At 32.3% G+C, this 14,264-nt stretch overlaps 2 protein-coding genes across 4 annotated transcripts; both read left to right on the forward strand.

The window, feature by feature from the left end:
- The first annotated feature begins 897 nt into the window (after positions 1-897).
- LOC101263518 (protein SMAX1-LIKE 3-like) lies at positions 898-4,687 on the forward strand. 2 transcript variants are annotated; one of them, XM_010323050.4, is made up of 3 exons: positions 898-2,970; positions 3,291-3,862; positions 4,324-4,687. In XM_010323050.4, exons 1-3 carry the CDS (start codon positions 1,517-1,519, stop codon positions 4,641-4,643), a joined length of 2,346 nt encoding a protein of 781 aa, XP_010321352.1. In that variant the 5' UTR covers positions 898-1,516; the 3' UTR covers positions 4,644-4,687. The 2 variants fall into 2 exon arrangements, with proteins under 2 accessions (XP_010321352.1, XP_025887056.1); XM_026031271.2 differs by having other exon boundaries at positions 3,291-3,744.
- Positions 4,688-8,504: 3,817 nt separating this feature from the next.
- LOC101246720 (eukaryotic peptide chain release factor subunit 1-3) lies at positions 8,505-12,483 on the forward strand. Of its 2 annotated transcripts, XM_069297601.1 has the most exons (3): positions 8,505-8,724; positions 8,856-8,934; positions 10,909-12,483. In XM_069297601.1, exon 3 carries the CDS (start codon positions 10,953-10,955, stop codon positions 12,264-12,266), a length of 1,314 nt encoding a protein of 437 aa, XP_069153702.1. In that variant the 5' UTR covers positions 8,505-8,724; positions 8,856-8,934; positions 10,909-10,952; the 3' UTR covers positions 12,267-12,483. The 2 variants fall into 2 exon arrangements, with proteins under 2 accessions (XP_069153702.1, XP_004239730.1); XM_004239682.5 differs by lacking the exon at positions 8,505-8,724 and having other exon boundaries at positions 8,838-8,934.
- The last annotated feature ends 1,781 nt before the right edge of the window (positions 12,484-14,264 follow it).

Below are 14,264 nucleotides of genomic sequence, written 5' to 3' on the forward strand. Positions count from 1 at the left end.
GAATAAAAACAACATTTTTCGCGTAATTTTCTATGTTTAGTACCAATAATTTTCAAATTGTTTGAAGAGAACATAGATGACTTTGACAAATAACATATTCCTCTACCAAATCTCTTATAGGTTTGAAAAATTAACATATTAATGTCTGAAAACTATGTATTACTGTACTAATTTCTATTTCTTTTACCACTGTGTAACTATGACTTTATTAGTGCTTCTATACACACTCAGTTTTTATACTTAGTGCCTTTAACTTTCATCGAACGAACCAACGAGACGTGCATGTCCACTAATCATCATAAACATATCTGAAAATCATGAAGTATGACGTATGAGTCTCATACATAGCGCGAAAATCATACATAAACTTGTATACGAGCAATTGCAGACGATTCATGAGTGAATAACAGTTGTACTCTTCTGCATTTTTATTGTATCAGCATCTCTTAAATCATGATCTTACGCGGTTGCACATGAAAAAAGAGAGTAAAGGAAAGATCAAAAGTACAAAAACTATATGGAAGTAAAAAAAAAAAGTGCATCAAGAAATATAAAGACATAAACTTTTGGAGAATATTTAACTAATCATCCAAAGAACTCTTTGTTCTTTATTCTTGAGTCTTGAAGGAGCTAGAGAGAACAGATTGTACTGAGGCGGAGCCAGATAGGGACGAGGGGGTTCACATAATCAATCAATCTCCTTTGGCGGAAAATTATACTGTTTACATACATGGTTAAACTATTTTTCTTTTTATGTAAATATAGTATAATGTTGAACCCTGTTTGGCTTCTTCGAGTGTTATACTTCTTCATATTTTAAAACCCCTTCGTAAAAACCGTGGCTCGATAATTGATTGTACTTGCAATATACTAGGAAGCTTGAACTAGAAAAAAAATGCATTTTCCAATTCCTTCAACAGACAGACAGTCTTCTTCTCTCCTTTAAGCTTTTTCTTTTCTCTTTTCCTATATCCCCCTTTCACTTTTTCACCAAAGTTCTTATGGAGCTATCCAATATTTTCATAATATTAATATTGTTGCACCGCGTAACTTGCCTTATTTGCACAATATAATTTTTCAACGAAGGGGGAAAGGGGGCTGCTCTTGTAGACGATTGTCAAATAAGTAACGACCAACACAATTGGTGTAACTACTGCCTCAATGAGTCCAATATGAGCGCAGTGACTTGTTTGCTTACATTGTCAGTATATCAAAGTTATATAAAACCACAAAATATTCATGAAGGTTTCAGTGAGCAATATTAACTTCTATCTAGATATATGTTCATTAACAGCTTAAACTAAAAATAGCTGACGGATGTATGGTATAAATAGCCACGCATGTGTATAACGGTGTATAACATACGTATACTGGCTAGAAAAAGTAAAAGTGAACGCGGTCGGATCCCTATAATCATATCTTATAATTACTTTTCCATAAAAGATAGGCAGTCTAGTTTCCTTTTATCACTTATAAAAGCCAAAAAGATAGGAGAGACAATTCAGCTTTGTTTCACATGCTTTCACACTTTCTCATACAAAACCAACAACCACAAGAAAAGCACAAAGCCTTAAAAAAAACTCCTATTAATTCCCTTCACTTCTATCACTTACCACAAAACACACAACAAAAAATCACTACATCTCTTATACTTTATCGATCTTTGATCTTTCGGAAAAAAAGAGTGAAAATGAGGACTAATGTTAGTTTTCAACAGGCACTAACTGTTGAATCTTCAAGTATAGTGAAACAAGCATTGAACTTAGCTAAAAGAAGAGGACATTCACATGTAACTCCTCTTCATGTAGCAAGTGCATTGTTAGTTTCCTCTTCGTCTACGCTTTTAAGAAAAGCTTGTTTTCAAACAAATTCTCATCCAATTCAGTACAAAGCTCTTGAACTTTGCTTCAATGTAGCACTCAATAGGCTTCCTACCTCTGCATCTAGTCCGATTCTCGAGCCTCATGTTCACCCTCCTTTACTTTCTAATGCCTTAAATGCTGCATTTAAGAGGGCACAAGCCTATCAACGTCGTGGTTCAGTAGAGAATCAGCAACAACAACAGCACCTCAAAGTAGAAATTGACCAGCTTGTTATTTCAATTCTTGATGATCCTAGTGTTAGCAGAGTTATGAGTGAAGCTGGTTTTTCTAGCATCCAACTGAAAACCAATGTAGAACACGCTATCTCCTCCGATAATAGCACAAAACCGATTGTCATAGCATCAGGAAATAACCTTCTATGCAAATCAGGTGATGATTCAAGTGTTAGCCGAGTCATGAGGGAAACCGGTTTTTCTAACATACAACTAAAAACCAATGTAGAACACGTTGTTTCTTCGGAGGTTTCTTGGAAAGATAGTTCAAAATCGATGGTTATACCACCAGGCGATAACCTTAAACTGTCACTAGGTAAGTCAAGTGATGATCAAATCAAGAATGATGATGTGATGAGTGTTATAGACACAATGATGAACAAGAAAAGGAGAAACACAGTTATTGTGGCAGAGTGTTTAGCCAATGCTGAAGGGGTTGTTAGAGGAGTTGTCGATAAGTTCGATAAAGGAGAAGTATCATCACACATGAAACATGTTCAGTTCATAAGTGTTCCACTTTCTACACTGAGAAATGTCTCGAAAGAAGAGTTCGAGTCCAAGATTAGAGAGCTAAGAATTTTGCTAAAAAGGTATATACACAGAGGAGTTGTTTTATACTTAGGTGATCTTGAATGGATATCTGAGTTTTGGACTAAAGTACAGAATGAGCAGAAAAACAACTACATGATATTGGAGCTTACTCGATTGTTATGTGGCGAAATGAGTGAAAACAGAAGGCTATGGCTTATGGGAATTGCTAGTTTTTCGACTTACACGAAATGTAAAACTGGATATCCTTCTCTACAGACTCTTTGGGATCTTCATCCTCTTACACTTCCAGTTGTCAGCTTGGATCTCAGCCTTAACCTTGAGAGGTATAATATATTTCCATAACGAATTCTACTTATTTATTGTTCTATAATTCTGGTGTTCTTTCTAGCTTGTGCGTTTTTGCCACTTCATCAGCTAGGCCATACCCTCGGGCTATGCTACTCAGACTCTTCAAAAATGACGACAGATGTGTGTTGGATCCTCGAAAAGTAGTGGTTCTTTTGAGGATGTAGCACAAGTCCGGTATCATTTTTGGAGAGTCAGAACAACATAGACGGGAAGTACACAAGTTTCCATTATAACTTAATATTCAAGTTACTTTCTTCATACTATATAATTGATATTTGCACTAATTTCTTTGCAGTTCTGTACACAAACATGATCATAACTTTATAGAGAAAGGCTTTTTAAGTCCATCTTCATCATCTCCTTGTTCCTCTACTTCGATATCGAAGAAAGAACATCAATTCTTGAATACAAAGCCTGAACTTCTATCGAATCCCAATTCGATTCCTAATTCAGCTTCATCAAGTGAAACAAGTGGACATATTGACAACTGCTCTGACTCTCCAGAACTGTTGTTGCACTCGTGTCAGATCCTTCAGAAATGCACATTCTCGTCAACATTTTTGAACAGTTCGAGCAACGTGAAGATTGTTTGCAAGGCATTGGAGGAAAAAGTTCCATGGCAAAAAGATATCATTCATGATATAGTAAGCACTATTCTTGAATGTAGACACAAAAAGGAAGAAACTTGGCTTTTGTTCTTAGGTGTTGATACTCATGGCAAAGAGAAAATATCAAAGGAGTTAGCTAAGGTAATCTTTGGCTCTCAAGATTGTTACATTTCCATTGGATTAAGTACATTTTTATCATCAACAAGAATAGATTCAACTGATCAAGAAGTCAATAACAAAAGATCTCGCGACGAGCAAGGTACAGTACTGTTGAACTGTCTCACCGTCTCATCTAAAAACAATGAAATCGTTACCAAAAAAAACTTTTATTTACTTGATTATACTTTGTTTCGACTTCTCCTATCCCCATCCACACCCCTACCCTCAATGCACTTTCATTACTTACCGCCTGTTTGGTCAAACTTCTAAAATTTTACTTATTTTGAAGAACGGTTTTTGTGAGAAGTAACTTCTGGAGTATAGTAGCTGTTTGTGTTTGGTTAATCAATCTGAAAGCCTATCGATGCTAGAAAAACAATCTGTGTTTGAAAGCCGCTAAACCCTAAAAGTTTGGTCAAACACCTCAGCGTTCTAAAATAAGCATTTTTTTACTTTCAAGAAGTTTGACCAAACGAGTTATTTTCAACACACACCGGCCTTGACGTGTGGACCTGAGTGGTGGCAGATATTTAATTACTTAATTATATTATGTATCAACAGGTCGGAGTTATCTCGAGAGATTTACAAATGCAATTCAAGAAAATCCAAGGAGAGTGTTCTTCATGGAAGATATGGATCAAGTTGATTCTTTTTCACAAAAGGGTATTCAAAAAGCTATTGAAAGTGGAAAATTAACACTTCCTAATGGTGATTTAGTGTTAATTAAAGATTCTATAATCATTTTTAGCTGTGAAGAATACTTTAGTTCATTTTCAAGAAAATGTTTTTCCGAAGAAAATAATGGTTCATTGGATTTGAATTTTGTATATGATTTTGGGATTTTTGAGGCAGTGGATAAACAAATCATGTTTAATATTTAATTATTAATCTAAGAAGGAAATGAGAATTTTTTTTACTTTCTTTATGGTATTTTGCATGTTTTTGTTTTGATTTTCGTAAGTCATTCAGTTAAAAGTTATTATTTTAAAAAGATATTTGTTTTACATTGTTATTGAAGAAAATTAAAATCAAAAAAAAATTTGTTTTTTTAAAAAAAATAATAAATATTAGTTAAATAATTATACGAGAAAGCAACATTACATAAAAAATATAAAAAAATAACTTTTATAATATCAATAATCAGTAGCGATAAATGGAATAAGATAAGTAAAAGAAACTCCAATAATAATTATTTATCACACAATCAAAACCAAAAAATATTTATTGTTTTTTCCAATGTTTTTTTTATAAAATTCTCTTGTAAAAATGTTTGAACAATATTTTTTTTATAATATTAATAAATGTTATTAGAACCATTTATTATCAATGTATCACTGTCAGAATAAAGCTTTTTGCTTTCAATTTATAATAATTACTATATGTGATTTTTGTATTAAAGTAAGTGAAACACTTTCTTGGATCTGATGCCAGTGCTCCTTTATAAACTATGAGGCAAAAAGGAATTAATCAATGATATTAATTTAGAATCTTTATTTTGCTTTTTGTTCTTTTCCCTTGCTTTTATATACGGGATAATATATAAGTAACTTTTTAATAATATTCGAAATCTCAGAGATATATTTATATTATACTTAAATTTTATTATTTCCTTAAATTTATTTTATTAATAATTTTTTATCTCTTTTCGATCTACGTGATACTATCTTGTTGGGCCAATGCTGATTAATTTTTTTAAGGTAGTGCCACGTAGGCCGAAAAGGAGTAAAAAATTACTTATAAAATAAGTTCAGGAGAGTAATAGGACCTTAGTACAGTATAAGGAAGGAGTACTTGTGCATTTTTTCAAATTATCTATTATCTATTACTTATAGTTTTCTTTATATACTCCATTACTTTCAAATTATCTATTATCTATTACTTATAGTTTTAAAAAAATACTTATATTAAATTATTTATCATTTTGAAAGTTCTTGTTTGATCCTTTAAAATAAGTGTAATAGTTTGCTAGTCTAATTTTATGGCATCAAAAATATTGTATCACGATTCAAGTGATTTATTAAATTTCGATATCTTAAACTTTTATCCCATCGTGAATTAATAGAAACTACATGTTATAAAATTTAATTTTTTTCATTCATTTTCTATCGAATAAGCTTATTGGAAAAAAAAATGCATGATGAGAAATATTTTTTTATTGAATAGGGGGAAGCTTCTTATCTTTTCGTATGAAAATACTATTAATTTTTTTGTCACCGATTCTATAAAAAAAAACAATCAGAATAATTACTGGACATTTTCTTAGTGAAAATATTTTAATTTTTCAATAATGTCTTTTCAAGTCTCGTAACATAACTTTCATTAGTAAAGAGATTTTAAGTGAATATTAAAGAACGTATAAAAGAGAAAATTCAATAGATAATTTAAAACGAAAAAGAGTAATAATTAGTGAGTGATTTTTTTTTAATTTGCATAAAAGTAAGTGAAACACTCTCTTGGATCTGATGCCACTCTTCTTTTTGTGCTTTTTATATAAGCTTTTGATCTATATGTCTCTTTCAATATTCTCATTCTCATGTCCAAATTATGAGTATTTGATTTTTAAAAAGAGAGACCAAAAGAATCTAATTTATATACATTGATATAAGATTAAAAAATAATAATAATATGATAGTTACCATTTCTTTCAATTTATTATTAATTTTTCTATTTGTTTTATATACATAAGATTTATTTTAGATTAAAAGTTTTAAAATTTTTATCTTTTTATTTTAAATTTAATGTCCACTCGAAAAAGAATATAGTAATTAAAAATTATCTGGCTCATAAATAATTTAATAATACAAATATATTTATATGACCAGTGTATACGACTTAAATTTTATATAATATGGTGTAATAAGGTTTACACAATCATATCATATATAAAATAATTACAAATATATCATCTTTTTTGATAAAATAATTAATTAATATGTTATTATACTGATAAATCTTTGGTGATTATATTTTTTTATTATATATATGTGTGTTAAAAGTAAATTCATGATAGAATTAGAGAAAGAGAAGCACACATCCCCCTTTTTATGTATGTTGGGTTGGTGACTTAATTAGTCAAAAAATATGTGCCAAAAACATTAAAGTTAAAAAAGAATGTTTTTTTCTTTTTTTCTTTTTTTTTAGTTGAGTTCCTTTTCAACTTTAATTTATGGCATATGACATTTTTTTTTTTAGGGTGATAAGTTTTAGAAGAAAGGAATGTTTGTGATATCTTGAGTGAATTGCAAATAAGAATGAAAAGTAAAATTTTAAAGGTTATCTGATACAGACTTTTAAATTGGATGATGATATATAGTTCGAGAGATAAATTTGTGAGATCAGTTACGTTAAAGTGAATAATACGCGTTATGAGTTTGGATTGTGACAGATTTATCAAGACATGTTATAAGCTCACTCTTAAAAAATTCGTTACGATTTGCTTAATATATGAGCAATTGTACTTTTAAAAGTTACAACTCAAACTTTTTTTTAAATTCTGGTGATTTGCCAAGATTTTGACAAGTTTATTATTCATCAAAACTTATTGATGACATGTCATAATTTTTGTACTAAATCCTTGTGATCCTCCATAAATTGTGGGAATACAAAGATGAGCTGTCGAGAACGTACAGAAGGTATGATGAACAATTGATCAGATGTAGTATCGATCGAATATAGACGATAGTTGAAGTTGACAATTCTCTAAGGTTTCCTCATATGAGATCTTTGGGAATAATGATCAAGTTGACCCTCGTGAACAACTTAATAAACTATATCTACCTTCAATCATTTGAGCGAAATGCATCAAAAGAAAAGGAAGAAAAATTCATGGACTGACCCCATCATCTCTATCCCGTAGAAACTATGAGATCACCCCTAAACAACGAGGCTTTTTGCTAGTTTTCGAGTGGTACACTTTGAGTCTCGAAATTCCCGTCAAAAATTATTTTTACTCAACTATTTTAAAATAAAATTAAAAATTAAATAACTATTCGAAATAATCCTATATTGGAATGTATTTTGGGTTTTAATTTGTTAAGGCCCATATCATGATGGGCCAAAGTTAAATAATGGGCTTCTTACTTAAATGAGTTTTCAGCCCATAAGTGAAATTTTGAGCAACTTTCACATATAACTAGCATAAAAAATATATTTGTATGTTATACATATAGTTTACATAATTGTGCTTCATAATAAATTTTATGTTTGTTATGGTTATTAATATGTGTATTTCGCTATACGTATACAAAAGAAGTAATTGGATAATCTGTTTCGGTATACATATACAAAAGAATTATTATATAATCTGTGTTTGTACAAAGCGAGAAAGAGAGAAAGACAAAAGAAAACTAGACAGAAAATGATTTATATTTGTATAGCCATAAGTGTATAGGACGATAATATATGTATATGTATTTGTATATATAATTTTCTCTCGCTTTATGCAAACACAAACACATTTTATACATTTGTATTTGTATAAAAGCGAAAGGGGCGAGGGAAAGACTGTCGAGAGTGGCGAGCAAGAAAACCTTGGCAGAAAGAGACAAATGACAACAATTTATTACGGGTTACAATTAAATCAAACCGTGATTATGACATTTAATGTGGATAATTAATTTGCTATTAATACAATTTTCGTTTTAAAGAAAATAATAGTTATTATCCTAAAATTTCAATTATATAATTGAAATTTGAGGATGATATTTTAAATAAATTTGTCAATCCATACAATACATATGGAGTAATTTAATCATATCTTATAAAAGAGACCTTGTTTTGCAATTGTTGTTCTAAAATGTGGTTTATAAATTATAGTCTTACAATTTTACATTTAAAAAATAAAATTGTATTATTTTAATGTCTTCTTTCAAATATATTACTGTGTTTTATGATAATCATAAATAAAACAAATGATTTTCCAACTTTGGACCATATTTGTCCTATTATATTTTTTCACATTGGGTAAGTATTTATTTAATAGATTTATACATACTTCTAATTTGGTGAAGATAAAATTTATTTACTTACCAAATATTTATTTGCCTTTTTTTTTTTAATGAATAATAAATATAATATAGTATATTTTTTCATAGGAAAACAATTAATATTGGGATTTTACAGTTTCATGAACCAGCTTGTGCTCAAGATTACTCCAAACACTGCTTCGGACAGGTACTCTACCCCTTCTCTCTCTCAAAATTAGCATCTTTTTTATTGATTTTTCTTGTAATTCTGATATGGGTTTTGTTGGATTGAAGTTATTTATGGTAGAAATCCCTCAAAGTTGGAATCTTTAGCTGTGATTTTTTTTTTTGATTTCCTTTTATGGTTTAGCTTGCTGTTTTTGATATGGATTTTGTTGGATTGAAGGTACTATTGGTTTGAATTTCTCTAAATTGAAATTTTTAGCTGTGACTTTTTGGGATTTTTGAGTTTCTGTATGGTTTAGCTTGCTGTTTTTGATATGGGATTTGCTGATTGAAGGTATTATTAGTTGGAATTCCTCAAAGTTGTAATCTTTTAACTGTAATTTTTTATTTACTTTTATGGTTTAGCTTGTAGTTTTTGATATGGGTTTTGTTGGATTGAAGGTATTATTAGTTGGAATTCCTCAAAAGTGTAATCTTCAACTGTGATTTTTGATTTATTTTTATGGTTTAGCTTGTAGTTTTTGGTATTGGTTTTGCTGGATTGAAGGTATTATTAGTTGGAATTTCTCAAAGTTGGAATCTTTAGCTGTGGTTTCTTGAGAATTTTGATTTCCGTATATGATTTAGCTTGTTTTTTTATATGGGTTTTGCTGGATTGAAGTTATTCATGGTTGTAATTCCTTAGAATTGGAATCTTCAGCTGTGATCTTTTGAGATTCTTGATGTCCTTTTATGGTTTGGCTTGAAAGTTTTGATTTGGGTTTTGTTGGATTGAAGGTATTATTGGTTAGTATACTTCTAAATGGAATCTATAGCTGGGATTTGCTTGAATTCTTGATTTTGTTTCATATGGTAATCTGATAGATTATTGGTTCCTTCATCAGTGGTGTTAGCACTACTGCAAAATGTGAAATTCGGAATTTGGGATCATGTTTTATCTTTCTAGTAAAGAATCAAAAGGGAAGCCAAAGTACACAAAGTATCGCGCTAACGTGGGTTTTGGGGAAGAGCTGCACCCCAAAGGGTGTGATGTATAAGGCATCAATGGGTAAATAATGAAAATGGCCTAAGATTTGTAATGGAACATAAAGGCTAACTGCTTTGTGGTAGAAGGTTTCAGCTGATGTATGTACGCATCAGTAGGGCTAGTAATAATGTGTGGTTAGACCCATACTAACATAAAGGTTGTGTTATATATTGCTTAGAGGCTAAGTGTGCGGGTTCTTCTCCAAAAAATACACTGCTTTTGAAGAATCCAAAACACACCCATTGACATTTTTGAAGAGTCCAAGCGACACAACTTTGAGGTATGGGAGTTGTTTTATTGGTGTCTCTGATTAGAGATTTATAAAAGTGCTCTGTCCTTACAAGATTTTAAACCAGCCATCACTTTTAGCTGAGTATGTGGGTTTGATATTCTTCATATCCAACCTAAGTTAATTTTCTCGGCATTTAGTTACAGCTGGTATATTATTTCTGGTTAAAGACAAGTTATTCAGCATTGGAAGGAAATAGGCTTGAATAAAGTGGTATTGCGTAAGAGGCTTTGTATAGTTGGACTTGACCAGTTTAGGATTGGTGTAGTTGATTGAGTTAGTTCTTAGTTACAACTAGGAGACACTCTATGCAAAAAGAAGACTTATGATGTTCTCAATTGTGCAAGTGCAAGCTGAAGACAGCATAATTCTCCTTATGCTTCCCTAGAAGTCTTCATGCATGTTGTCAAGTACATAAACCAATAAGACAGATTGTTTGTTCAATTGAACCTGTTAGATAGTTATTATAAGGATATGCTAAAATCTCTCTCAGTTTTAAGTACTTCTGATCCTTTATGTGTGATGGAATATGCGATCATTGATACATCCGGATCATACTTCTCCAAAATACTTACTTTGGAATGCACCTGCAGTTTATTTTTCTTATCTCATGTTTCTTTGTTTCTTATGTATTTGATCTATGTGGACTCTAATTTGTCTTCAATATGCCTCTACTTTAGATTGATTCGTAGCTGAAGCAGGTGCTTGGGATCAATTGGCAATAATGGCAGATGGCCAAGAAAATGATAAGAATATTGAAATATGGAAAATGAAAAAATTAATCAAAGCCCTACAATCTGCCAGAGGAAATGGCACCAGCATGATCTCTCTTATCATACCCCCTGGTGATCAGATATCTCGTATTACCAAGATGCTGGCAGAAGAATATGGTACTGCATCAAATATTAAGAGCAGAGTAAACCGTCAGTCTGTGCTTGGTGCAATAACGTCTGCTCAGCAGAGGCTTAAACTTTATAACAAAGTTCCTCCTAATGGTTTGCTGCTTTACACTGGAACTATAGTGACGGATGATGGAAAGGAAAAGAAGGTCACCTTTGATCTTACGCCTTTTAAACCCATAAATGCGTCTCTATACTTATGTGACAACAAATTTCATACTGAACCTCTTGGTGAATTGTTGGAATCTGATGAGAAGTTTGGTTTCATTGTCATGGATGGTAATGGGACCCTTTTTGGGACCTTGAGTGGCAACACCCGAGAAGTTCTTCATAAGTTCACTGTTGATCTCCCAAAGAAGCATGGAAGAGGAGGTCAATCAGCTCTTCGGTTTGCTCGTCTTCGAATGGAGAAACGTCATAATTATGTGAGAAAGACAGCAGAGCTTGCTACTCAATTCTTCATTAACCCAGCCACTAGCCAGCCAAATGTATCTGGACTAATACTTGCTGGATCAGCTGATTTCAAGACGGAGCTAAGCCAATCTGATATGTTTGATCCACGTCTACAAGCAAAGATACTTAATGTGGTTGATGTGTCCTATGGTGGAGAAAATGGCTTCAATCAGGCAATCGAGCTGTCTGCAGAGATACTGGCAAATGTGAAGTTTATACAAGAAAAGCGCTTGATAGGGAAATTCTTTGAGGAAATCAGTCAAGATACTGGCAAGTATGTATTCGGTGTGGATGACACAATAAAAGGTTTGGAGATGGGAGCTGTTGAAACTCTAATTGTGTGGGAAAATCTTGATATAAACCGTTACGTATTGAAAAACAGTGTGACTAATGAGATCGTCATTAAGCACCTAAACAAGGAGCAAGAGGCTGATAATAGTAACTTTAAGGATTCTGCCACATCAGCTGAATTGGAGGTTCAGGATAAAATGCCCCTGTTGGAGTGGTTTGCCAATGAATACAAAACTTTTGGTTGTTCACTTGAGTTTGTCACTAACAGGTCTCAAGAGGGGTCACAGTTCTGCAGAGGATTTGGTGGCATTGGAGGAATCCTTCGCTACCAGCTTGACATGCGTTCCTTTGATGAGCCATCTGATGAAGGAGAATACTTTGTGGATTCTGATTAAGTCAATGATTTCTGTCTACTAAGATCAGACAGTGGATGAGAGATCTACAGTTGGTGGAAGTTTTCGGGTCAGCATGGCAATGAGGTACCTGCTGTCATGCTATATATAAATCAACAAGTATTTTTGCTGTTGTAAACTTTGCTTGTTTTTAACTTTAAATCTTGAAAAGATTTCTTTTGAACACATGTCAATTGAAGGGGGCTTCTTGATTATTTTATCAGCACGTCTACCATATTAAACTTTTGAGTTCATAGCAGGGAGAATTTTGATTTATTCTGAATGGGACTGAAATTTCTTGTTTTTAATTGATATTTGAGTTTCTACAGTCAATAAGAAAGGAGTTATCAACCAGAGAGATGCTCCTCTGACTGGCCTTGATCTTTTCTGAGTAATGGATCTAATCACAAAGAAGATTAGAGTTTAGGATATGATTAAGTTACGATATAGATGTAAACGGTCTTCTGTTTATAGGATGTTTAGATTTAGGCATGAGTAACTAGAATAAGAAGTGAAGCTTTAGTATACTTAACCCTCTACATTGATGATTTATGTGAAAATTAAGTGAGTCTCATTAGGTAGTCCTGTTGAAACAATGTCAACTTCTTTATTGCATTGAATTTTCGTTTTAGTAATCAGAAGATCAAAACATAGATGAAAATAATGGTGATGTCCCGTGTCTAGGTCAGTTCGCGTGCACCTCGACTATTCACTAGGTACCTGCTACGTCCTTGTGTAGTTGCAGGTTGAGAAGTGATCGCAGGACTGTTTAGGTCACTGTTGCTCTTCTATCTCTCTTTCTAATAATGGTAGTGTCCCGTGTCCTGTTCAGCTCATGTGCACCTCAACTATTCCACTAGGTACTTGCTACTTCCTGACTTACTCTCTAACGTCTTTTGTCGGACATCCTGCACTTCTCATGTTTGGTTGTCAATTTCTTAATACCCCATATCTTCTTGTTAGAAGCTAGTTGTGGTTAGAAAGGGAGAAAGTATTAGTGTCCCCATCAGGTTTCAATGATAATAGGGACCAAATTATTCTTCTCTCATTGCAATAATGAAAAGTAGAACTTTTAGTGATTGTTATTTTGAACATGAGACCTCTGGTTAACGATGGAAGGGTACTTACCATCCCATCAAGCATATTATTGAGTCAGAGATTTGACTTTCAGTCGCGACATTTTCTTTTTTCGTTTCTAATCCTGTCTCTGCCTCTGTGATGTACTGAGTGCATAATATTATGACTCACTCACAATACAATTTGAGTACAAACATTTTCTCTAACAAACTTGTGGATTCAATATTGGAATTCTATTATTGTATGTGTTTTCTTTTGGCTTCAACAGGAAAGTTGGACTTAACCCCTGGCCATTTTGTGTCAGTTTCATGGGCTCATTCTGCCTCTTATTCAGCTTCCAAGCATGTGAAGATGAGTACAATTATTTCATTATGTCAAAAGGACAAAATTAGAACTCATTTTTGTCTGGTGCTAGCATTAACAAAATCGGATTTAGGATTTCAACTTTATGAGTTCTAATTCCAGGACACAAAGCGAAATATATTATTTTCACTCGCTTTTATAGGTTTCAAGTCAAAACTACTAGAGTTCAGTGACTCGCAAGTTATACAAGCAACTATTTAGGCAAAGTCTCATGAACTAACTCTCAAATAATGGGCTGAAGACAAATGGAAACTAGTAAAGTAGTAAGATTTTATTTACCCATCAAGAGTTTTATCGTAACGGATGAGATTTTTTCATTTTAGTCAGAGGCTTCGGATTTGACTGTTGACATTAGAACAAATGCCTAATAATGAGAGTATCCCAAGCATGATACAATCTCGAACTAGTTAAGGTAAGTGAATATCGAATATCAGATGATTATTTAAGATGGTCGGTGCCTTCGTAAATATGGAAAAGCCTCATGTTTCATCCTTGATATAAAATATAATATTATCTCATCATTCACAAAAGACACCGTATTATATTTCATAACAAATTTCA

The sequence above is a fragment of the Solanum lycopersicum genome, chromosome 5 (assembly GCF_036512215.1).
Source record: "Solanum lycopersicum chromosome 5, SLM_r2.1".
Classification (NCBI taxonomy): Eukaryota; Viridiplantae; Streptophyta; class Magnoliopsida; order Solanales; family Solanaceae; genus Solanum; species Solanum lycopersicum.